This window comes from Pyrgilauda ruficollis, unplaced genomic scaffold (genome assembly GCF_017590135.1).
Source record: "Pyrgilauda ruficollis isolate IOZ18807 unplaced genomic scaffold, ASM1759013v1 scaffold26, whole genome shotgun sequence".
Lineage (NCBI taxonomy): Eukaryota > Metazoa > Chordata > Aves > Passeriformes > Passeridae > Pyrgilauda > Pyrgilauda ruficollis.
Window position 1 is genome coordinate 9,043,754 of NW_024523933.1, and position 24,697 is coordinate 9,068,450.

At 37.3% G+C, this 24,697-nt stretch overlaps 1 protein-coding gene across 1 annotated transcript in view; it reads left to right on the top strand.

The window, feature by feature from the left end:
- The window catches only part of GPC5 (glypican 5), a gene marked incomplete at its 3' end in the record, with an annotated part of 189,856 nt that overhangs the window by 93,112 nt on the left and 72,047 nt on the right, over positions 1-24,697 (top strand). The window contains 2 exon segments of the mRNA XM_041471253.1: positions 11,281-11,414; positions 15,541-15,653. Of these exon segments, the coding sequence (XP_041327187.1) occupies positions 11,281-11,414; positions 15,541-15,653 (247 nt within the window).

Here is a 24,697-nt window from a genome sequence, read left to right on the forward strand (position 1 = left end):
GGCTCAGGGGGAATCTTATCAATGTGTATAAATACATGGTATGAGCCAGTGAAGAGGAAAAAGTCAATCTATTTTCAGCTGTGCTCGCTGACTGGATACCCAAATTTGACATTGTGGGAAAATTAATTATATTGTTCCTGTCACCAAACTATCTATATGGACTTAGCCTTGTACTCCTTTAACTTTCAGCAAGTGTGTGTTCCCATTACCAATTTGTAAAAGACAACCCCCAAGTGAGCCACTTGCCATAAATTTCTTTCATACTTAAAAAAAAAGACCAAAAAAACCCCAAACCCCTATCATTTTCAGCAAAGCAGATTTTGGAATAAAATTGTGGAATTTTGCCTGATGCTTTTGGCATATGACTGTGCCATCATAACTTTGTTGAATTTAAATTAGTTGATACGTTGATGAATTTAAATTGCTTCACAAGATCAATAGAAACTGATTTGTAAAAACTGCTGAACAGTAATTGGATTAGAATTGTGTTTGAAAAGAAGATTCCTGCTTCAGCTAACACAGAGTTAGCTTCCCTTTCTCTCCATTCAGATATTCATCCAGCCATAGTTGTTAAAAACTGTACTGCTTGTATGATACAGTTTGGCGTATTTTTTATACATCTGTCTTTTTTTAAATGTAACATGAAGTAAGTCTATTGCACTTGTGACCTCCATCAAATTCAGATTGTTCTAGTGTTGTATTTCACTTACCCATTGTTTCGTCATGGAAAAGCTTCTTGCGTCTATCAAGTTTTCTTCTGAAGCTAAGCTGGGTTTTGTTCATCAGAAAGGAGAATGGAGAACTTTGAAAACAAAGTGAAAATCACCAAATAAAGTGTTTATAGATTGTTTCTAACTAATGAAAAGTTGTTTTCATTAAATAGTAGGCTTTATTCCTAACGGAGCATACTTAGCAATTGGACAGTTCTTCCCACCTTCCATTACGCATATTTCGGTAGCTTGCATTTACTGAGGTCTGGAGTATTACTGTTATTTCTGGCATTTATGCCACACACCACATATTACTACAAGTCCCTATGCTGGTGGTTTTTTTTGACTGAAATCAGTGTTTATCCAATAACAAGAAGATACCTGCAACAACATTTAACATAGAAACATGGCAACCACAACTCAGAGCATTTTGTGTGTTGGAATGGCAGTCATATGCCTGATGTTGTTGGATTATCCTCAAAGCTGGTGTCCTTTTACAGTGCAGTTGTACTTTTTTCTAATGTGTAGAAACAGGGCTTGAAATCATGCACAGAATATTGGCAGAGGCAATGATACATGCATAGTTATTTGCACATTGTGGAAAATGGGTGTTAGGGTTATGATCTGCTCCTTCGATATATCCAGGCATCGTACTCAAAGGCATATTGGAAAGTCAAAATATGTATACGTTGCTGGACACACACTTGATAATATACTGGTTGTCTTTTATTTTAAGGTTTATGATATACTGGGAGATGTGTGGCAAACACTGGAAGCACTTGTTTCCATCAAGAACTTTTTAAACATAATAGCATAACATGAAACCATGAAACCACAAAACCACGACTGTCTAAACAAAATCACTTGCTATGTTCCTTAGCTTCTCAGAATTTAAATATATGGTATCTCAGCTTTTGATAGCACTTTCAAGGTACATACTTTCCTATGCCTCTTTTTCCAATTTTTTTTTTGTTTGTTTGTTTGGTTTTTTTTTGGAAACGACAGAGGATATATTTCTCATCTTTGTTGAGAAGATGTTCAAATCCAGTGTCAACTTCACGTCTCACACTTTTCTGAAAAGTGCTTTTTTAAAATTAATTTGCTGAATTGCCCAGATTCCTCCCCTGCATCTCCCACGGTGGAATTACTTGTATGGGCTGCAGTTGCACTGGCAACAATCCCCAGTCCCTGAGCCCCCTGCAGAACCTGGGGGACTGAGGGGTAGTGGAAGAGCTGGAAATGAAGGAATGAGATTTACCTTGAGATGAAGGAGGGAGAAGATAGGAAAAGGGTGTTTCTAGTCTGAACTTTATTTCTCACTGTTGTGGTATCTTTTTAATTTGCAATATATAATCTTCCCCAAACTGAGGCTGTTTTGGCCATGACATTAATTGGTGAGTTATCTCCTTGTCTTAATCTCAACCCACAAGCTTTTTCTTCTTATTTCTCTCCCCTTATTCTTTAGGGGAGGGGAGTGAGAGAGCAGTTGGGTCAGCCTTTGGCTCTTAACCAAGTCCAACCCACCACAGTTATCAACACACATACATGGCTTTGGCAAGCAATGCTGAGTAGTGCAGGTTTACATGAGATGTGTTCAATCTAGACTGCCAAGTATATAATGTAGGAGTATATCATGGCATGCTTTATGCATTTGGATTTAATGAGTTTTGAATTAACCCGCTTCACAATTTGAAATTAATTGAAACATGTTAAGTTGTTTAATTTTTCTGCATTTCTTTTTTAAGATTGAGAGCTGATATGTCAGGAAAGCGTAGGATCTTTAATATGCCTTCCCTTTTTTATCTTTTTTTTTTTTTTTTTAATAACAGAAGCTTAGACAAAATTTGGTCAAAGTCCACAGATCTGAAATGGCTTTTTGCTTTGCATTTACTGCATGGGGACTCAGAGGCCTGAAAAATGCAGAGTAAGCAGTTTGGGCTGCCATCACGGTCTGAGTTTAGGTGATATGATAGATATCTAAATCTGCTTTGGCACAATGGCAGGTTTGCCACAATGTGCCTACTGGGCACTTGGACTGAAGGTGAGAAAGATTCTCCATGAGGCTGAAAGTACTGCAATCTGATTCTTCATATTTGCAGAAAGAGAAGGAAGGAGACTTTTCACTCCTTCCCCAAAGCGGAGTAGAAAGCATGAACAAGAGTAAAGAAGAACATTAACAATCCTTTCTGTAAGCTGTGTATGTGTTTTGTGTTTTTTCTCTGCTCTTCATTTTTCATTGTGAAGCAGAGTAACTTCGTGAAGAGAGAGGTACTGAGCTGAGCAGACTTCTGGTATCTCAATTGGCCTTTAAATCGCTACCAACTTGTTGTACGGGAAAAACTTTTTTCAGGGCAAATCCAGGGATTTTGAAGCAAATGAGCTTTCTGAACTGTTTTGATTCCTGAATTGATATGAACATGTATGAATAAATTACTGTCTTGTACGTTACAAAAGATCTCCAAGGAAAACTGTTTTTCCCAGGTGCAAAGAAGAGAGTGAGGAGGTATTGAAACACTTAATATACAGATACAGGAGGCAGAAACATTGTTCTTGTAAGCTGCACTTTGGAATGAGGAAGAAACATGTAGGTTCTCTGAAATACTAACTAGATAATGGGTTTTTCCCTGCTTTTTTTCTGACTTTTTTGATCCTTATTATCATGAAAATTGGCCCTCCAGTTATAGAAAGAGTTATTGACAGTGTCTAATGCTAAATGAAATAATATATTATGACTGTTAATTTAAGTGAACATGATTTTATTAGCTTACATACTTTTGTTACGGAATTTTGCTAACAAAACTGCTCTGCTCTTCACACTTTTGGAACATAAATTGCAGTCTGCAATAAAGTGTAAATATGTCGTGCAGATATGCAGGTGTAGCCAGCTTGATTTGCTTTCACTAATTCTTTATATATTGTAAATTGAAATGTATTTTTTGTTTTAAGTGAGTTATGTGCCTGATAAAGGTTATAGACCCTTAATTCTGCTTTCATTGACAATCACACTTCTGCTGAATTTCTTTTGGTTTACACAGGTGACCGTGGATAATTTTAGACCTAGATTTAAAGAACAATTCTGCCTGTGTCCTACATGACAGCCCAATGCTAGCCCTCTGTGTCAGAGCTGTATTTGCTGAGCACACAGAAATATGGAGTAATAAAATATATTTGAACCACAAGAAAGCATAAATAAATCAGTCAAACTACACACAAGCAGCTGATATTTGGAAAGGGCTACTGCTGGTTTTATATAATTGTTTTTCAGAGGAGAACCACGGAGTGTTTTCACTGAACATAAATGGAACACCTTGGCATCCACTGAAGCAGACTTGGATCGGGAGAGCTGGCAGCTTCTCATAAGAAGCAGTTTTTGTTGAACTGCCTTTGAAGAGTTTGAACTGGCAGTGCTGTGTTCTGGCTACAGGGTAACTTGGCTGAGAACATTTGGATTTCCCCTGACATTAAGTCATTTAAAGTAAAAAAAAAAAAAAAAAAAAAAAAAAAAATTCCTTCCCTTCCAGCTCCATCAGGAGGAGAAACTATTTTTACTGCCAGACTTGCTGAGTGTTAGTCCCTCATGAATGGAGCAACAGAATTAAAACCATTTACAATTTTAGTGATTAAAGACCAGAAGACACAAATTAAAAGTATATTAAGTAGCTCATATTTAATGGACTCTTAGATTTCGTTTTGCAATCCCCAACATGCAAAGTTATGAAGGAAAGCAAAGATAATTAAACATTGATAAGATATGAGAACAGAGTTCTCAAGAACTTGGACAGGATTACTGATTTTGATAAATATAGTACTAGGAGAAGGATATGAGTCTCAGTCATGTGAAAGTCGTGGACTGTGACTCCTAGAATACAACAGCTTGAACAGCACCCTTTTACAAAACCATATGAAAAAATTCTGATTATAAAAAGCTGGTTTGCAAACTCTTTGCATTTTTGTCTCTTTCCTTGGTCTTCACTAAAGATTTTGTAGACTCACAGAATGGTTTGCATTTAATTGGACTTCAAAGATCATCTAGTTCCAGCCCCCTGCTATGGACAGGGACTCTTTCCACCAGACCAGTTGTTCAAGGTCCAATCCAGCCTGGCCTTGAATACTTCCAGGGATGGGGCATTTCCCAGTTGAGTGGTGCTGCATAGTGCCAAACCAAGTGGAATTGTTATTTTAGTATCTCTAATTTATATATCACAGAAAATTACTTTTATTTCCAACATGTAATCCTTTCAGATTTTTTCCCCTGAGGAGCTACCACTGCCTTGCTGGTGGGTATGCATTTTGTACATCTGGAATTTACATTTATTTTTTTCTCAATACCACCTGCTTGGGTGTGAGATAAACTCTTATATTTCACAAATTTTCTTTGAATTGGATTTGTCCTTTTTGAGCTTGAAACCACTTCCACCTCTATCTCTCTTGAAAAATTATAGCTGCACATTTTTGTGTATCACCTGAAACTTCAATTTCAATTTTCTATAAAATTTCTTGGAAAATATCATTAGCTGGCAAATCTATTTGAGATTTGTCTTGCAGGGGATTCTAAATTGTTTAGTAATTTTAGCAGGCATTATTCTAAGTGTCTAATTCTCTAGGCTTTTGTTCACAATGTTTTTCTCCTCACTTGTCATGGACTTCTGCAAATTCTGTAAAATGCTTTAGCGTAGGTATGAATCCTGTAATTTGCCACTGTAACTCCAGAAGTTGCTTATTTTCCTTTGTCTGAGACATATTGTTAGAGTCAAGTAGTCACAGATAAAGAAGACAAAATTTGAAAAGAAAGCAAAGAAAATAATACAGAATTTCTTCATGGTTTTTCTGGGTTGCAAACCTGGGACTCCACCAGTCTCTCCTCACATTAATGGTTGCATATTAACATTCTTTCTGTTCTGAAGGAAAAGCAGATGTTTATTACCTCATGCTTGCTCTCCTTGTTTTCAAAACCTTGGATTTTGTCTCGATAGGGAATACTTTAACCTCCCGTGCCATGTGCACCCTCTCATATATCACAATGCATTTTTCTTTGAAAGAGAAGTTTGAGATTAAATGAGCAACTGTTCCAAGCAAAAAAAAAACAAACAACCCCCCCCAAAAAAAACCCCCCCCCAAAAAAAAAAAAAAAAACCCACCAAAAAAACCCAACCCAAACCAAAAAGAAACAAAAAAACCCCCACCAACAAAAAAACAACCCTGAAACCCCCCAAACCAATAGAAGGCTGCTGAAGTGCTTGGGAATACTGAAATACTGATGCTCCCTCTCGTGGTTTAGTTGAAATAAAAGAAACCACAGAAACTGTTTTAGTTTAATGCATTGTTTCGTTGATCAAAATCTTTGGTATTTTTGATTAGTAATCTGGTGCTGGAAATGCTGGCAACTCATCAAGAATCTGTTTCTAGAAGAAAGTATTCCTTTTGTATTTCTAGAAAGGAAAATAAAATTAAACACAATTTTATTTGTAACAAATGGATTTCCAGCCAGCATGGTATTTCATTCTAGCTTTATTTTAGGGTTGTTAGATTTCAGCTGTCCATTTGCTCACGAGTGTTTGAGGGGATGTAACTGTAAGGAATATGGCAAGTTTGTGATCTGACAGCTAGAATTGAAAGCCATCAGACTAATCACTAGCTAAAACATGCATTAAATAAAATCATGTTATGGCATAGCTGGTCACTTAGATTGTGCTGTGCATCGCGGAACAGGGGAGAAGACACCTCTCGGGATACAAAACCTCTTGGTCTTTCACTCAGATCTGGCTGGGTATCAGAATCAGGAGTCTGGAAACTGCCCTTTATTTAAAGAGTTCCTTTAACTCTTTCATGGTTTTTTTGGCAAGTTTAGCAAGGACTGTAAGTTTTTCATACATGTATGTATATATCTCTAGGATTTCCTGTAAATGGAGTATGTGTCAGGTGGTAACTAGATTGATCCAGTCTCACAGACCTTCAAGGCATCATTGTGGCGATAGTCCATGCAAGCCTTAAAACTTGAGTCTGCTGAGACTTGGTAAATCTAGTTTGAAGTGTATCACAGGACTGTGTGTTGTTTGCTTCAGTCATTTGATGTAAAATAATTTCAGTAGAAATGCTGAAGTCAGAAAGAACCATTTGTGTTGTGGGAAAAAAGAGCAAAAGGCACAAACCAAAACCGAAACAAAGAATGTGACACATTTCTCATACCATGTGTCTGAACTTAGTGTCTGACCATTATTGCTGTGATACTCCCATCATTGTGCAGTCCTGTTTAAATACAAAGGTTTATAATGCTCCAGTTTTCCAGACTGTGAGTAATCATAAGTAGGTATTCTAAGGAATTACACTAAGGAAAATCAAACTGCCATAAAGTTCATGTGTGGCACTAATTGCAATTTAACTGCATGGTTATTACAAGAGCTTTTAATTAACTCAGTCATCATACTGTGGCATACAAATTGTGTGTAATAACAGCATGCTGACTATGATGACAATAGGTTTGTCTGAACTGTGAAAATCAGGAGTTTTATAATTTTTGAAGGTTTCTTCTTACACCCCTAAATATTGTGTGGTATTTAAGAATGTTTCAAAAAAAAAAAAAAATCCTAGCAAGTTGCTGAGGCTTGCCTGTTTTAAAATTTTGTGGAAGTCTTTAAGTCTTCCTGAAATTCAGTGAAAGGTATCTCACTGAATTCTTTTTCAGTTGATTTTTTGGTTTCACTTTTCTATTTTCATCCCCTTTGAGAATAATTTTTCACACTCTCTTGTTTTTGAAGCCAAGAAAAATCCTCAGTTTATGGAAACATTCAGAGGAAATCCCATTTCAGTTACACTGGAAGATAGATAGTAAGAATAGATTCTGATCAGATATTGCTGCAAAATGGTAATTTATTAGTTCCGTAGGGTAGTGAAAGCATTGCTCTTCTCTCAAAGTTATGATTCCAGTCTCTCAAGACTGGCAATAATAGCACTGAATGATTTCTCAATTGGAATGTTAATTTTGCAGTCCAGAGACTAAAAATTAGGAAACAATGTAGCTAATGGATATAGTTGAAGTCCTTCAGAAAACACAGTAAGTACAACTAGGTGGTGTTATGCTTATCACATGTCTTTCTTCCTGTAGATATAAAGAAAGCATTAAAAGATAAATATAAAGCAGAAATTATTATGGGAACTGTTTTTATCTGGTTTTTAGACTGTCATCAGCCCTGTACTAGGAAATGAAATACTGGAATGTTTGAGTTATAAATTATTTGGCTCACAGACAGAACAGACACCTGAAGGCAAGGCAAGAGTACATGACATTTTCATATGCACAAGTTTAATGCAGAAACAAGGTGATAATGAAGACTGGGCTAGTGAGGGAGGCAAAAGTAAATTTGTCATGCACATAAAGTTAATGACATAAAAGTGACAGACACTACTGAACAGTTAAAAAACCCCAGGCTGGGTTCAGCTGGGTGAGCAATATGAGCATGATGTAACCAAACACAGAAAGAAGAACCAACACCACAAAAAGCCAGTGGTCCCAGAGGTTTAAATATCACAGATATGAGAAAGGTTACAGAGATGCTGACATCACCGTTGTAAATGCTGAAGTAGCACATCCTTCAGAAACTCTGTCTGAATAAGTAAGTGGCTGCTAAAGAGTGAATTTTGTGCTGCTGCCCTCATTAACAGAACTGAGTTCTCAGCAGGATGATTACTGTCATGCATATCTTTGTGAGAATGGCAGAGGTGTATGTGGTGCTGTGCAAAATGCTTTTTATTAGAATTTTCAGAATTTTCCAGCACTGGGAAAAAAAATCAAATCTTAAAAAGACATTTCAGATAATTACTGGTTTTTAATGTTATTTTTATATATAAAGTTTGCCCAAGATTACTTTTTAAGAAAGATTTTGTATCTGAAACTAAGGTATGTATTTACATGTATCAGTGAATGCAAATTTCCTACTATTGCAAATGCATTTCTTGAGACATTGACTCAAAGAGACCAGAGAAAGGCTGTAAGACAGTATTTTGAAACAACTGTCTATGTAAAGCACATGTAAAACAAGTATCATCCATATTCCAAGGCACTATGACTGTAAAAAATACGGATTTTCTTTTTTTTTGTTCATTTTAGTCAGAGCAAAATATAATGAGACTTTACTGTAAATTTAAGAAACACAGATAGCTGTGGATTCTCTTGTTTTCCTAGTGAAGGTGAATGTATATGAGGTTTTTTTCAGTTTACTATAAGTGGAGCTAATTTATTTATTTTTGTCTTTTTTTTTTTTTTTTTTTTTTCCCTTGACCTGAAGGACTGTTACTCATCTGCTCAGGGGCTGCATTAGCCAGCAGGTCACCTCCACCCTGTTTCTTCTCTCCCCACAGGCTCTCACCCTGCAGTCAGGCTCTGTGGGTGCCTGGACAGCAAAGCTGCCTTGTTCAGATGTGCAAGTCACTTGAGACCTATAACACCCTACACACCTGACCCAGGCCTGTCAGGAGACAAAACATCTGGATATGACTCCTTCCCAAACATCTGGATCTGACTCTCACTCTCTGTTAAACCTTATTTTTATTTTTGGTAAGACAAAGAATAGCTGAAGAGTATACGGGAAGTTGGAACTGAGGCAACTCAAACAATCAGTTGCTTTGTCATAGAAGCTGATCATAAGCATAATGCTCCCTGTATCACTTCAGTGAGCATAAAAGAATATGATAAAAGTGAGACAAATGAAATGATGGAAACATTTTGTGTCTCTGGTATATCTCCATTATATTGGCATAGAGGGGCTGATGTGATAAGCTGCTGCAGAGGCTGGCACTGAAGGAGCAAACTTGCATAAGGGTGCATGAAGCATAGAAAAGGTGTAGAAACTTGCAAGGGGGGAAAATGAGGAGTCCAGTTAAGCCAGTGGAATATGCTTTAATGTGTTCTGAGAAAAAAGTACTGGGGGAAATAGAGTGAAGGAGGTTTGAAACTGAATTTGAGGACAAGAAGGAATGTAGTAAGATGCTGTCCAGAGAGACACAGCCTCTAAGAAGAAATGGTGAGATGAATGCCTCAAGATGTCCAAAGTGTAATCCCTTAAAGGACATTAGTCATATGTCCAGAGATTATTGTCTTGCAGGTAAATTCAGCCATGCCATTTGGAGTGGGTCTAAACTATAACTTGGCTGCCTGTGTTGTGACATGTGAACCACAGCCTAAAAGGACCACTCACTTTTAACTTTACCTTCCACTTCAGATCATAAGGTGAACACTAGTTCTTATGTAGTAATAATGCTGATTCTTTCTTCTTTTCACTGACCTAAGCAAGTGCATTCAGTGAATCTTTCATTATCACCACGTACAACATGCATGCCAACAAACTCATTAAAATTAAATGTGTTTATTCTATTTTATATTTTAAATTTATTTCTTAACTAGCTCTGCAGGAGTTCTTAGTTGGAAAGATGGTCTGTAAGACTTGCATTTCTCTCTTTAATGCATGATGATAACTTGAAAATGAGATTTATTTGCTGTCTCTGTTCTTATATGTGGGAATATAAAATAGGAAACAATAATCCTTGTTGTGTAGCATACACACTCCTTCCTTCACATGGTAGCATTTTGAATATGTTTCTGCTTCAAGATTGGATGTCTGCCTTAGAGGCCACATTGATCTCCTCTCTCCCCTTTTCTCTCTAAAAGTTGACTACCTAATGACTACCAAGTTTTCATAAGTCACATTCAGTATTAGTTTTTCACCAGTGCTAGCTTACACAAATGCATGCTGTTCAGTCTGCTTAATGTATCTTGTCAGATGTGATTACAAGCATAACTGTCCCTTATTTAATAAATATATGTATATTTCTAATTTTTTTTTAATTCAGTGATGAGGAAGAGTAATGAGCTATGAATGTGATACCCTGTGTCATACAAAATGCCCAGTATCACATTTTACAAAGAAGAAAATGAGATTTCATGTGAATTTTTATCTGTTGACATCTAGACCAGAAAGCTGGACATAAAATTCCTTGATGTTTTCAACATCTGTGGTCCAATATCATTAAACTTCCATCCCGGGTCATTACCTTAACGTCTTTCAGTGTTGTAATGCAAGTTTCCACCATGCTAACTGTTCACTATATCTTTGTGTAACTGGGCTGAATATGCCATAATAATTCATCAACCCTGAAAGAAGGCACAAAGTTCAATGCATATTAGAAATGTGATTGGGATACATTACAGAACAAATGTAAATATGCTGCTGTTCACAACACATCGTATTCTCTGAGGATTCTGATACAGTCTACATAAAAATACACTTCCTTATGGGAAAAAAAGCACCACAATCAATAAAATGCATGGTGACTTTCTTATACACTTGGTATCCCTAAAAAAGGAATGCTTTTACTATTTTTTTACTATAAAATGACTAATTATGTGTTTGCTGCATTCATTATGGATACAGTGTTACATAGTGTGATAATTAATGATGCTTTTTGTAGCTTAGTCTATCTTTCTTGTTAAAATGTAGTGAAGCTGAATTGAGAGACACATAGCAATTGTTGCTTACATGTGTTCTTTCCTTCTTCTTGTGACTTTTTTTCCTTTTAGGTGAATAAGATATGTGGTCCTCCTGTAAGGAAGCCTAAACAGTCTCCAGGTTGCTCCTTTGATCAGAACAAAGATACTCAAGGGTTGAAGATGTTCTCCAGAGACAGTGAACAAACACTCACCAACAGAAGAAAGTAAGACATTAGTTTTACAGCTAGAAAGAAAGACTAAAGTAAGCCATTAATTTTACAACAGAGTAGATTATGCTCAATGCAATGGCGTGCATTACTAGCAAATAAAGTCTCCAAAGAATGAAATATTTTAGCAACACAGTCTACTCTGTTACATTTTGGAAAGGGTAATTTAATTACTAGATTTTGTTTTCAGAAGTAATGGACATATGACCAGAGTAATTTGGTGTGGTTTAAATTATTTAGGAGGGTGGATAACGTTGATAGAATATGTGTGTTAGCTCTATGTGTAATTTTTAAAATTAAATTTAACTTTACATATCAGTAGGCATTATTAAATCTGAAAAAAGTGACTGTAGCTTTTTACAGAAAACTATTTGTACAAGCTGATAAGACAGAAAAAATGAATTACTTTTCTTACATACCTTTCTGCTGTAAAAAGCCAGACAATTAAGCATTTGGGACTAAATCTTGAAAGCCTTGTTCAAGCAAGACCTGCTGATTTTTTTTTCTGTGGCTCTTTTGCTGGTATATAGTGAAATGAAGTGACTGCAGAGGCTTGGAGATTTCATTTAAACCTGGCTCAGCATTGCAGGGTGAACTTTGTGTAACTGTGTGAGGTAGGTGTTTGAGCTGCCATTACAGTCTGTGGAAAGGAGAAGTCATTTTAGCTGCCCACAGGTCTGTAAGCATCCAGTGCCACTCAGAGATACCCTGGGGTGTCCCAGCTGATCTCCTGCTGAGAAGGACACAGGTGTCCTATAAGTTGTATCATAGAGTTCAAGCCTGACACGGTTGAAGAAGTCTTTGGAACATACTCTCAGGCACATGGTGAGACTCTTGAGAGTGGTCCTGTGCAAGGCTAAGAGCTGGACTCAAAGATCCTTGTGAGTCCCTTCTAAATCAGCAGATTCTGTGATTCTGTGGTGGCTTCCAGCTTTCTGCAGATATCATAGGTAGCTGAAGGAATCTCAAAGGCCAATCTATATTTAGACAAGTTAATCACATTTTTAATGACCATAATAGCACTCTAAGGCATTAGGAATGTTGCAGTTAAGATTAAAGGCTCCATTATGCAAATAAAGTACCAAGCTAAAATCAGAAATTTCATTTATGTTACAGCATTTACTAAAGTACAGAGAAGTTTTCTTTGTCCTCTTTTTCTTCTCATTTCACTTTGTAGTGCAGAAGGAAACAGAAGTGAGAGAATTGCAGGGAATAATTGCTCATTCCTGATGTCTGGAGAAGAAAAGGTCTCTGAGCTTCAAAGGCAAACCATTCTTCTCAGTGTAAGGACCTTCAGTTACTAAATAGTGGAAACAAAAAACAACAATGCAAAATATAAATAGAGAGTTTTGAAAACATTGTGGTAACAGGAAGATATGCAAACCAGAAGTTTGATTTAGCCAGCACAGACATTTTTCAGGGAGCACCATTACATGGGTGCATGTTTTTCAGTTACATGCAAGTTCTTGATGTTTTCTGATTGCTAACACTCTGCAAACACAATACCATATTCTAAAATCTCACTTAAACCAGGACTGTTCCATGTTTCAAAGCAGAACACTCTATTGACCTGAGGGACATTGCCTGAGAGACCCCTGAGAGGGGCATGAGAGGGGCAACACAAAGCAACATTGTTTTCCCTTCCCTTCCCTTCCCTTCCCTTCCCTTCCCTCTCACCTGTCTGAGATTCTGGAGACACTTCATGGCATGCAAACTGCACCAAAAAGGGGAAGGTAAAGAAAGTTTGAAATCCATTGATGCAGATTCCAATTTAACAATTTCCTATCTGCTGTCACCTGCAGTTGCTACCTCCTGGATCACCTCCTTCCTTATCAGGCACAGTCACTTTACATTTTACTTTATATTCCCATAGCAACTGTAAGAACCTCACGTGGAAGTGTGACTTCAGTGAGTGCTTGCAGCCTGCTCTTAAGGAAGTGCTCTCCTCTAACTCCACCTTATTTACCTCCTGTGGTATTTCTGTTTTCCAAATGCATGTCCAGATGAAAGTTTACATTTTAAAGTACATGTTGGGCTGCTGCTGCCTGAACTTCTCCTGAATTATTTTTACCATTGAACCTAAGCTGGTATTTTCTGGTACTATTTGGTATGAGAAGAAAAAGAAATTTCTCCTTTCTTTTGATGCCAAAAAATTGTTAGATGAATTTTAAAAAATCTAAGCAAAACCTTCCGTAGCAACATACAAACTTGGAAGTATGTAATACTTTTTTCTCCAGAACTGTAAACAGCTTCTAGTACAGAGGATGAAATTGTAAAAAAAAATCCCAAAAACAAGAAAAACAACAACAAACTTTTTATCTGTTTATTCAGAATTCTTTTTTATCTTCAACTTCCACTGACTGTGATTGCACATTTGTGGTCAGCTGCCTATAATTACATGCTGTCTGGTCTAGAGGATGATCATGTGAAAATTGACATTCATACCATTTGCCCTTCTAACTACTTTGGTCAGACATCAACAGGGGCTGAAATCAGTTATTACTTCTCTATTAAATTTATCTTTGCCTGAGGATGTATTTACTAATAAACCAAATGACCTTTCTGTTAGAATGCAGTTTGTGACAAGATATTATGACAGCTATATTTATTTATTTTTATTTCTTCAGAAGAAGAAATTCCAACTGTTCACTTTGAGAGTGACTATCTAAACACTATTTTTCATCCAGAATGTATACATAAACCATAGACAAAATCAAAGTCAATCTACTCAATGGCATTTGGAGGGAAATTGCAAATCCACTGTGCACACTGGATTCAGTTTTGGGTGTGGAGAAATAAAAGATATGATTATTCATGGCTAGGAGAGTGTGGATGAATCATAGTTAAAACCTAATGCACATAGGCAAATATATGTTGCATAGTCAAAACTGACCCTACATGGGATTTTTCAGAACTGCAGTTTTAGAATTAGTAGGGCACTCACATCACATTTAATAGACATAGTAAAACAAAACTACTGTAGTTTGTGTAAAATATTTGCCCTATTACATGAAAGAATGTATGGCTTTTTAAATGACGGACTGTATAAATCACTGATGTTTTATCTGTTTTAATTTGAGGTAAACAATACTAAACAATTAAATTCCCTATAGCATATAGTCCTATGGTAATTAAATATAGGGAAATGTATATACTATTTCTGGCATTTTTCACAACTCCAGACACTATAAAAAGAGTTAACGTAAAGTGGAGTTTGCTGGGTTACAGAGCAGTAACAGAGTACAGCATTTGGCAGGGCTTTTCTGTGTGCCTGCAGGTCATAGATAACTCAGTAATGTGTCATGTTCCATTTCAGAATGAATAAGTATCTTAATTTTTCCCAGTAGGAAAGGGTCTCCCAGGAAGAGATTTTCAATTCATAAACAAACAATGTATATTAAATACCACAATTCTGTTAAGAACATGCCAACCAAAAAGTAATTCATTTGTTTTGAATTAAGTACAAAACCTTATCATTACCTCTGGGCATCTTTAAAATTATTTAAAATAACAATACATAATTTATAACCTTCCAGCACAGCGCATGGTAGAAATGATGCAGTCCTTCAGATGGTTATTTTAATCTTTATGAAATACTGAACCCCTATATCTTAAACCCATCTTACCTGAATCTTGAGTTGCTGCATAACTTCAAAAAAATATTTTTTGTAGCATTTGTAAAGATAGGTAGGGGACTTCTTGTCAGCAGTTTTGGAAAACAGGAGACTTATTCATCTGCACCTATTTTTTTATTTGCTATGCTTTTTATTTGGAGCATTTTTTCATCTATTTGTCCAACTATAGCATTGCAAACTGTATCACTACAATGCAAGAAAATTTCAGGTTGAAAGAAATAGTTCCTGTTCCAGAGCATATGTAAAGCAGGTTTTTTTTGGATTTTTTTTTTTTTAATTTGAGCAGTGGGAGTATCAACTTTGTAAACTAATGAAGCATATCTAAAAGAATCAAACTCATCTATTGACAGATCGATTTAAAATATCCCTGGAACCAGTGGAGAGTAATGGAATAAACGCATTCCTTATCTTTCAGAAATGCACAACAGCAGGACAGCTCGGTGTTGTTGGTTGACACTGACAATTATTTCTGGTGTTCCTGTGTGCAGGGAGTTTCTCAGCCACCTGCGGCTCTACAGAGACTTTTACGGCGGCCTGGCGGATCAGCTGTGCGGGAACGAGCTGGCAGCTGCCGATGGGCTCCCGTGCTGGAATGGAGAAGGTGTTGGAACAAGGTAGCTTTCTGGCTCACTTTTTATCTTTTTTCTCTTCTAAAACAACTTCTGTTCCAGTCAGGTATGGTGTTTCCCTGTGTCTGTGTCAAGATTAGTTTGAAAAATAAATAAGCGTGGGTTCCCTTCTCTCGGGTTTCACCTGTACACAGTAAATAAAATCTCCCTGCATCTCTGTTTAGGAAAAAGAAAAAAAGAGTTCCAATGTTCTTCAGATATTTTTCCTTCGAATTCGCAGCACCTAAACATACACTGGAAAAGAAGCTGGATTGGCATTTACAAAATACAGTTGGACAAAAAGAATATGGATTTTTGTTCGAGCTTGGTCTTTATAAAATGTTCTTTTAATGCAGCATGTGGTAAGAGACTCAAGCTTAAAACCTTCTCTGGCTGTGAAGTATGAAGTAGTCTCTTAATATATATGGTTTCCCATGAGAGAACTAAAAATTAAACGTGAAGATAAAACATTTTAAAAGAGAAACATGTATTTTTTATATATGCAGCAGCTTGGGAGACATCATTCAGCAGCAGTGGCAAAGAGATAATAAACAGCTACAGTCCTAGATGTGTGTCTCTGGAGTCAGTATATTACACAGCTTATAAAACACTAGTATTTTTGGATGGCAGAAAGATTTTCAGAGAGTTCATCTCTGTGTTTTTGCTTTATTGCTTTGATCACCAAAACAAATATTTCTCTTGTTTTTCTCAGTTATTTATCTTGTATTTCTCAAGTATTTCTTTCTTGAAGAAATCCTTCCCTTGCTGATGACAGAGACCAAAATACTGAAAAGTTTGTTGCAGTTATTTGTCATAAAAATCATTATGTTAATGTGGTGTGGATTGGTAGGTGGTATCAAAAGTCATATCAATGAAGGCTGTGAGAAGAGTTAGTAAAGTGTAAGCTAGCAAATAGAGCAGTGGGCAATATGGACTTTTAGGTATCTCTAAAAAGTTAGGTGGGAGCTGTCATTTATTAATTGATACAGGAGGAAACTTAGTGGGCATCCTTTTATCAAACAGCTACAGGCCCACTTTTCTTTATCTTCTCGGGCAGTCCCGTGCTTTGGCAGCACCAAAGTCCAGTGAGTGGGTGTTGAGAGCTTTGTAACAAGCTGGCTCCTGGATAAGGGTCACAGCCAGATTAATCTGCCCGAGCACTATTGTCCTTATAGGACTGCTGGACACTGGGGCTGTTCCAGTGTAATTAGCCCAGAGAATTGGCCTCATCAGTGGCCACTCTACCCTTCTGCAGACACCTTGACTGGAGTAGGGGGCCTCACCTTGGCCAGTAAAACACCACCTTTGCAAGTGAGAGTGGATGGACAATGGGTTACCACGGTTTTTTCGGTGGTCACTTTGCCACCGACAGTACAATGCCTTATTGGCCGGGACATTTTGGCCCAGTTAGGGGTGGTGTTGACCAACGAACACCCTTTGGGGTAATCGCCATTGCTTGGACTTTCCCCATTCCACTCACATGGAGGACTGATACACCTGTGATGGTTAAGCAGTGGCCGTTAAAAGGGGAAAGTCTGGAGCATGCTCATCAATTGGTGGAAGACATTGGAACTCTTGGCTGTAGTATGGGCGATGATGAATTTGAAAGGTCCTCTGAACATTGTGACTGACTCCCTTTATGTAGCAGGAGTAGCTGCCAGGATTGAGGATGCGGTGATAAAGGAAGTGCAGAATAAGAGACTGTACGAGTTATTGTTACAGCTGAAAAAGGCAACCAGATTAAGAGCAGAAGCTTACTCCATTATCCACATTAGAAGCCATAAATGGGAGCAAGGCCTTGGAGAAGGGAATGCCAGAGCTGACAAATTGGTGATGGCTTCTGCCAGGCAGATCACGCCTATTAGCAAGCATGTGTTGGCAAGAGAGGCCCATAGCAAGTTCCACCAGAATGCTAAGGGATTGTCTAGGGAGTTTAAGTTGTCTATTACAGAGGCCAGAGCAATTGTTCGCTCTTGCCCCATTTGCAGTCATCATAACGGGGGTCAAGGTTTAGGGGCAGGAGTAAACCCAAGAGGGTTGAAGGCAAATGAGATTTGGCAGATGGATGTTACTCACGTTGCAAGCTTTGGTAGATTGAAGTACGTGCATGTCAGCATTGATACATACAGTAAATTTATCTGGGCTACAGCACAGGCAGGTGAGAAAGCCCTACATGTTCAGAGACATCTGTGTAGCTGCTTCGCAGTGATGGGAGTTCCGGGGATGATCAAGACCGATAACGGTCCAGCATATGTTAGCGTAAAGATGAAGAGGTTCTTTGCAGACTGGGGTATAAAGCATGTTACCGGAATTCCTCACTCCCCCACAGGGCAAGCGATTATAGAGAGAGCTAATGGGACTCTTAAGGGATATTTGGCGAAGGGTGAAGATATCAGAGACCCTGTAACACAACTAGCTAGAGCATTGTTTGTGATAAACCATTTGTGTATTTTTGGGGAGGAGGAAATACCGCCAGCACAGAAGCATCACCAGAAGGAAAACGAGGAACAGGGGATAGAGTCAGCCGTTTGGGTACGATATAGGGATCCCAAATCTGGCATTTGGCAGGAGCCTGCCAGGGTACTATACTGGGGGAGGGGATATCTTTGTTCTTCCTCTCCAAGAGGACCTGTATGGATCCCCGCAAAGTGGACTCGAGCTGTACCAGATGTTGAGAACCGTCGCGGCCTTGTCACCGGAAGACAAAGAGAGGGTACACAACAAACTGACGCTGAGATTGCGACCCTATTTGCAACGCCTTGAGCCCTACTCTAGCGACGCACGACGTGCCTGCGTTCACCCTCCTGACGATTGGATTGAGTGGTGTCAGGATCTTACGGTAGAAGTGAAGGCTCCTCAATCACAGCCATGCTTGGGCTGTGGGGATAAATGTGCTGCATGGATCGCGCTGGACTGTGGAGGCTGTAATAAGGTGTTTTGGTTGGAGCAATCGACCGTTTGGCAGAACTGGTGCCCAAGCTGCCGATTCTCCTGGAACTTTCAAAACTCGTGGCAGCGAGCACTAAGGGATTTCACAGGGCTTGATTTGAGAGGATCGTGGGACTTGTTTGAAGCCCCGGAGCAAATTATCTTGGCATATGTTACTTGGCAACTTAAGACCTTGTGTGATCGAGTAGAAAAGCAAGCGTGTACTCACATAATAGCTTCGCGCTGTCGAAAGCTTGTGCCCCTCACACAGAGATCCATTGTTGGACCGATTAAAAAGGACTGTGGGGTTGAGGAGGCACTAGACGACTGCATCAAGCAACTTAAGTCCTGTTCTCTTGGCTCCAGAGGGACTGCCAAATTAAAAGGAGGCAGGAAAAGGGGCAAGAAAGGAAAATGAGGACTGCTGTGTTCATAGGGCTGTTGTCGTGTGTATTGGGGTACACTCAGTATGACACACCTCGTGACAATGTTTGGGTGACAATTGCCAATAAGACCAAGCAAAGCTCCATATGTTTAAGTCTTGGTGGGGTGCGTAACCCGTTCAGAACCTGCTTAGCTGGACTTCCGGTATGGAAAGTGGCAGAGTTTAAGAGCTACATCAATAATAACACCCTTATTAACCAGACTCTAATACAGAAGGGTCGTTGCAGTACAAACCCGGGGATAACACCCAGTCAGCAAGACGGATGCTGGCAATGCCGAATTATTCTGGCTTTGAATAAAACGTTAGCTTCCCCACCTGAGGAACTTGATCTCTTTGGCAGTGCCAATGCCAGCTCGGGAAAAAACACGGGGGGATGGCTTAGCTTTGAACCAGAGGATTCTGGGGGCCTTAATAGGCATAGAATGTGGGACTGGGCCCTTGGCTGAGAACAATGATCATGTATGCTATAGGTATATTAGGTGTGATAGTATTGCTGATGCATGTATTACCATGCTTGCTCAATTGCATACAAAGAATGGTGAGTCAGATGATGGAAAGGGCTTGGAAAAGGTGACTCCCTTGACAGTCTCACTGCCAGCCTTGTCCAGGGATTTCAACAATCTTCTGAAGAGGCCATGTTCCTTCTTTAGGCAGCTGTATTTGAGATTTATTCTCAACTTTACCTGCTTGCTTTTGTTTTTCTGACCTTTCCCTGGTTCACTTGAAGTATTCCTAACAAATATTTCAGTAACAATATAAAGTGAAGGTCTTGTAATTACATATTCCCTAAGAACAAGGTTCTTCTATCATTATTTGTGGCTGCTTATATACTTACTATTATTACATTAGATATTTTCAAACCTTTCTTATTTTGTCATGTGATACTATTATACTGTATCTATTATGTTATATGGTTATACTATTACTTTGTTTATACTATTATACTGTACTGTGTGATTTGACACTAAGGACCTGATAAAGAAATGAAACATTCTCTAAATTTTCTAACTTCTTAGTATTTTTTAAAAGTAATTTAATATTTATGCTTATATATATATATGTTATATAAATGCTATTTTATATATGTGTGCATATAATATATTTAATATTGGATCCAGCCAAAGATATAATGGATGAAAAAAGCACTGTGTCTTAAAAGTAAGGAATAACACTTAGTGTAATGAAAAAATTTTCTTAACAAAAATATTTTGTCATTGTATGTATATTAATGCATAAACACATTAAGTAGATTTAATTTTTAATGCATAATGCATTAAATAAAACATATTTATATTTTTGGTCAGTAAATGTCAGTGTCAGCTTCCTGAAAGAGCTGAGATGTAGATAGTAGAAGTACAGAATGATTATTAAAACCAGAAGAGCAGGAAAGCCTGAGTTGCTCTAGATTATTAAATGGAGCTGAGACCTGCAGATTAGTTCCTACATCTCAAGACCTCTGTGTACTAAATACATTGTGGTACACAATCTCCTGTTTCAGCATCTTCATGAAGGCACTCAGATCTGTCCACTTCCACCGCTTCATTTTGCCTTTTTATTCAGTCAAAATGCTCTTTGTTCAATTTTATTTGTTTATATTTGTTGTTTTGTAACTGAAGGGGGGAAAGCTCTCCTGCTCTTTGACCAAGATGAGGTTTTTTTACTGTTAGTATTGTTATCGCAGAAGTGATGACCTAAGAAGAAGTGTCTAGTATCTGCTAGTGTCTGCTTTTGTAATAGCTGGGATGCATAGCAAGCATTTAAAATATATTCTGCTTAAACATTAGCAAGAGTTTTTTAGTGACAAGGACAAAAATAAGTAGTTTTGTTGTACAGCATCTAGATAAAGGAGGATTTTTAAGAATAGGCAAGGCAGTCACTAAGAAATGATGCAGCAAAAGCTGATTTTTCTTAGCAATGTGGAGATAAAATGGATAACTTCTTAAAATCTCCTTTAGCTCTATGATTCTGAAACCAGGATTATCTAAATCCTGTGTTGCTCAACTTCTATTGTCATGATGCCAGGATACTGTGACATTTTAGAAGCAATAATGACTGAGCAGGCATCATTGCTTTTCTCTCTAAATACTGAAGAACCTGTACATTCACTCTCTTTACTCTTTTTTTTCTCTCCTCATCCTGCCTTCCCACTAATAGAATAATAAATAACAATACTGATGAACTCATCAGTGCATCTCACCAGTGTTTCTGGCACTGGTGGGGAAAAGTCTACATTGTTCAAATAAGTTAAAGACAAATAGATTTTATCTGTTTTGAGATTCTTCATTCTTTTCCATCTGTTTTTGCCTTCTGTTTCAAAAACATGTGCCATAGCTAGCTGCTGCTGACTGAAATTTGGGCTTGATATGAGAAAACAATATAATGAACTATGTATTTCTGGTGTATCAGGACCTGAGGAGATTGTTTAGACTGCTTGCTGTATCTGTGTTTCAAGCTGCAAGTAGAAAAAAGCTCCAAAGACAGAAGAAAGATGAATGAGGAAAAAAAAATCTTTGCAGTTTTTCATTTTCATTTTTCGTGCGTCTTTCTACAAGAAGCATTTCAAAGGTTTTAACACTGACAATATTGGATATCAGTTAAATCTTATAACCTTTGCCTTCTCTAATGTTATCCAAAAGATTATCAAGCCTGGGTGGAAAAAGGTCACAAAATGAAAAACGGTATTATTGAAATGAAAGCTTACTTAACAGTTCACATTTCATACACTTCAGCTGTTCCATTATTGGTTTAAGCCTTCTTTTCTTTTCTTCTCTCTTTTTTTTTTTTTTTTTTTTCAAATCACAATACCATGGAAATATGGCCCTTGATTCTGCAATTCTAGAAATTATTGTGGATCTAGCATTTCACACAGTACAGGCTCATGCTTTCATCAGAACTTCAGACAAGAATTCCCACATTCCTGCATTCATGCCTGGCAGGATCAGTAGTGTCCAGGACTTGTGGGAACAAGACCCCTCTCATGAGGTCTGTGTCGCTGCAGCATGAGGCACAAGATGTCTTAGAGGAGTCTTCAGCCCCTTCCCTGTCTTACCCAATTGTGTGACTGCAGTGGTCTAGCATGAAATTGAAATTCAAAATTCACTTTCAAAGCCACAGTTGAGTGTTGTGATGAAGTACCTGAGCTTTAGTGTTACAGGATTCATTAAATTCAGTGGAAAAAGAGGAATTGAAATTAATAAGTTATGCACTATCAAAGCATATGAGTTTGGAATTTCAGTGGCATCTTAGCGTTAAAGCTAAAATAATGGGAGTTGTGTAAATAGACTGAGATTGTTCTACTTCACAAACATAAAGAGATTTAACTGACATTTATGCAGCTTTGGTTGTCCAGAGAGCCTGGCTAGAATGTGAAGAGAGATAAATTAAAAATACACAGAGGAGAGCATAATATATACTGTACATCTTGGGACCAGCGATTTAACTGAAATAAAAATAGATGTCAGTGAAAAAAAATAGTAATATTATGTGTGTTGAAGGATTCAGGAGTAATGGAGATTATTAAAAACAGCTAATCAAGTTTTGAAGGAAGAATTTCATATAAAGTGTATATCTGAAGTATCCAAATTAAGAGAAATTAAGCAGCATGATTGATTTTAATTGCTGAGCAAATCGTTAAAAAGTGATTATAATAGGCATCTCTCATCAAATAAATGCTTAGCTTTAGCACAGCTCTTAGGCTGGGGAAATTTTCTCTTTTGGTTCTTAAATATTCTGAAACTACTACAATCCTGTTCTTGTTCTTACCCAACAAGAGAAGATAAATGGTTATATAAGGGAAGTTAATAAATTGATTTTAATTTCCTTCTATTTGAAGTAATCATCAGTTTTTAAAACAAGTTAAAATGTAAACTGCCATCTAAGGCACCACTTGACACCTATGCAAAAGATGTGCCTGAACAACGTAAAATGTAGGAACAGCCCATTATGGCTCTTACAGCTTTGCCCAGTAGGCTGCTGCCAACAAGGACCAGTGACAGATCGTAGAGAAAAAACAACTGTAAGCTTGTACTTCCTCAAAATATGCAAATTTGCAGATGCCTGGCTCAGAACTGTGAACATTCAATCTCCCCATGAACTCAAAAATCTTCACACCACTAGCTTTCCACAAGAGAACCAGAAGTTTTCAGATGCCAAAACACTGAGTCAGTTTGAGGGGCTTATGATACATATTTCTGTGTCAACACAGAAAAGACATGAACTGGCATAAGATCCCTTTGTTTATAATAATTTTGGGGTTTGTTCCCTATTTTGCTGTGAGTTGTAACAATAAAAGTACTTCCTGCTTTAATATTGGTAATATCTGTTCTCGCTATATGCTTAGATAAATCTCATGTTGCTTCAGGATGGAATTGATTTAATTACATAAAATCAGCAAAGTGTGTATTGCATTTGATAATCTCAAAATAAATGTTCTACTTTTCCTTTTGTTTGCTTGAGCAAATATATCATTTTCTGTACTGTTTGCCCTAGAATCATTGCACTTGTTTGTCGTGCACAGCAAAGCCTCTAATAGTGACAATGGGTGAATTAATCTCTATTAGGTTGGTAATAATTTAAAAATTGTATTGACTTTTTAAATTAAAATACAAGATTAGCACCATGCTAAATAAACTGTAGTATTTTTAAAGTCACAGAAGACTACTCAAAGGTAGGCATGATAAAGAACAGTAACAAAGAATATTCCAAGTTTGAATTATTGCATCCTCATGACTTCATTTTGGAAGGTTTTGGCTTTTCATTTTACACTATCATAGAAAAATAGGAAGGATAATTTAATATTAGTGATCTGATGACTTTTAAAGGTTTTCCAGGTGAATTCAGGACTACTTTACTACACTTTATAACACGAAAGAATGGAGGCAATAAAAATAAAAGTCTGTTGCCTTCTTTTTGTATAAGGGTTCATATTAAAACCAAGGAAAACTCATGCTGGAGACTTTGATGCATAGTTCAAAAATAAACCTTGCATAGAATAAATAACTATGAATCATAGTAGATTATACTAGATGGAAAGTTTGTGCCTTGTTGAAGTTCTTATAAAAGAAACATGCTCTTACTGAATTCAACTTAGATCTGTTTCAAATAGTAAGTGTAGTGATATTTTACAATTTCACACACTGATACTCTGAAACATTTTATATTTCTAAACCCAAGTTATTTATCACCTCTAGCCATGGCAATTTGATACAGTACCCTCAATAAGTTATTTAAACAATATTTTGGGTTGTGAAATATTGTCTATGGGGTCTTCTTTCAGTGTAATGCCCACAATAGTTTTCTATAAACTCTGCAACTTTACCAGTCCAGAGAGGAGACTTCAGTGTAATGATGTTCAGCACTGCAGCATTTACAGATGTTCCTTTCAACCTTTGTATTATTATGCAACCTCTGCTGAAGACTTTTTCTCTTGGCAGCTATAGGTCAGATTTTCATTGAGCATCCTGCCCTGACTGTGAATGTGTGCTATTGATACATAGATTGTGCTGAGGGTTTTGCTTTTTGCATTTTTACAGATGACATAGATACTCAAGCAGGGTGCCTTTAAAGTCTGGAAATTGGTTAGGAGACTTATGTAAAAACCACAAATTTTTCCTATGAGTCTAATTGTGAAACTTTGCAGAAAGTTTTTCTTTATATAAGAAAATT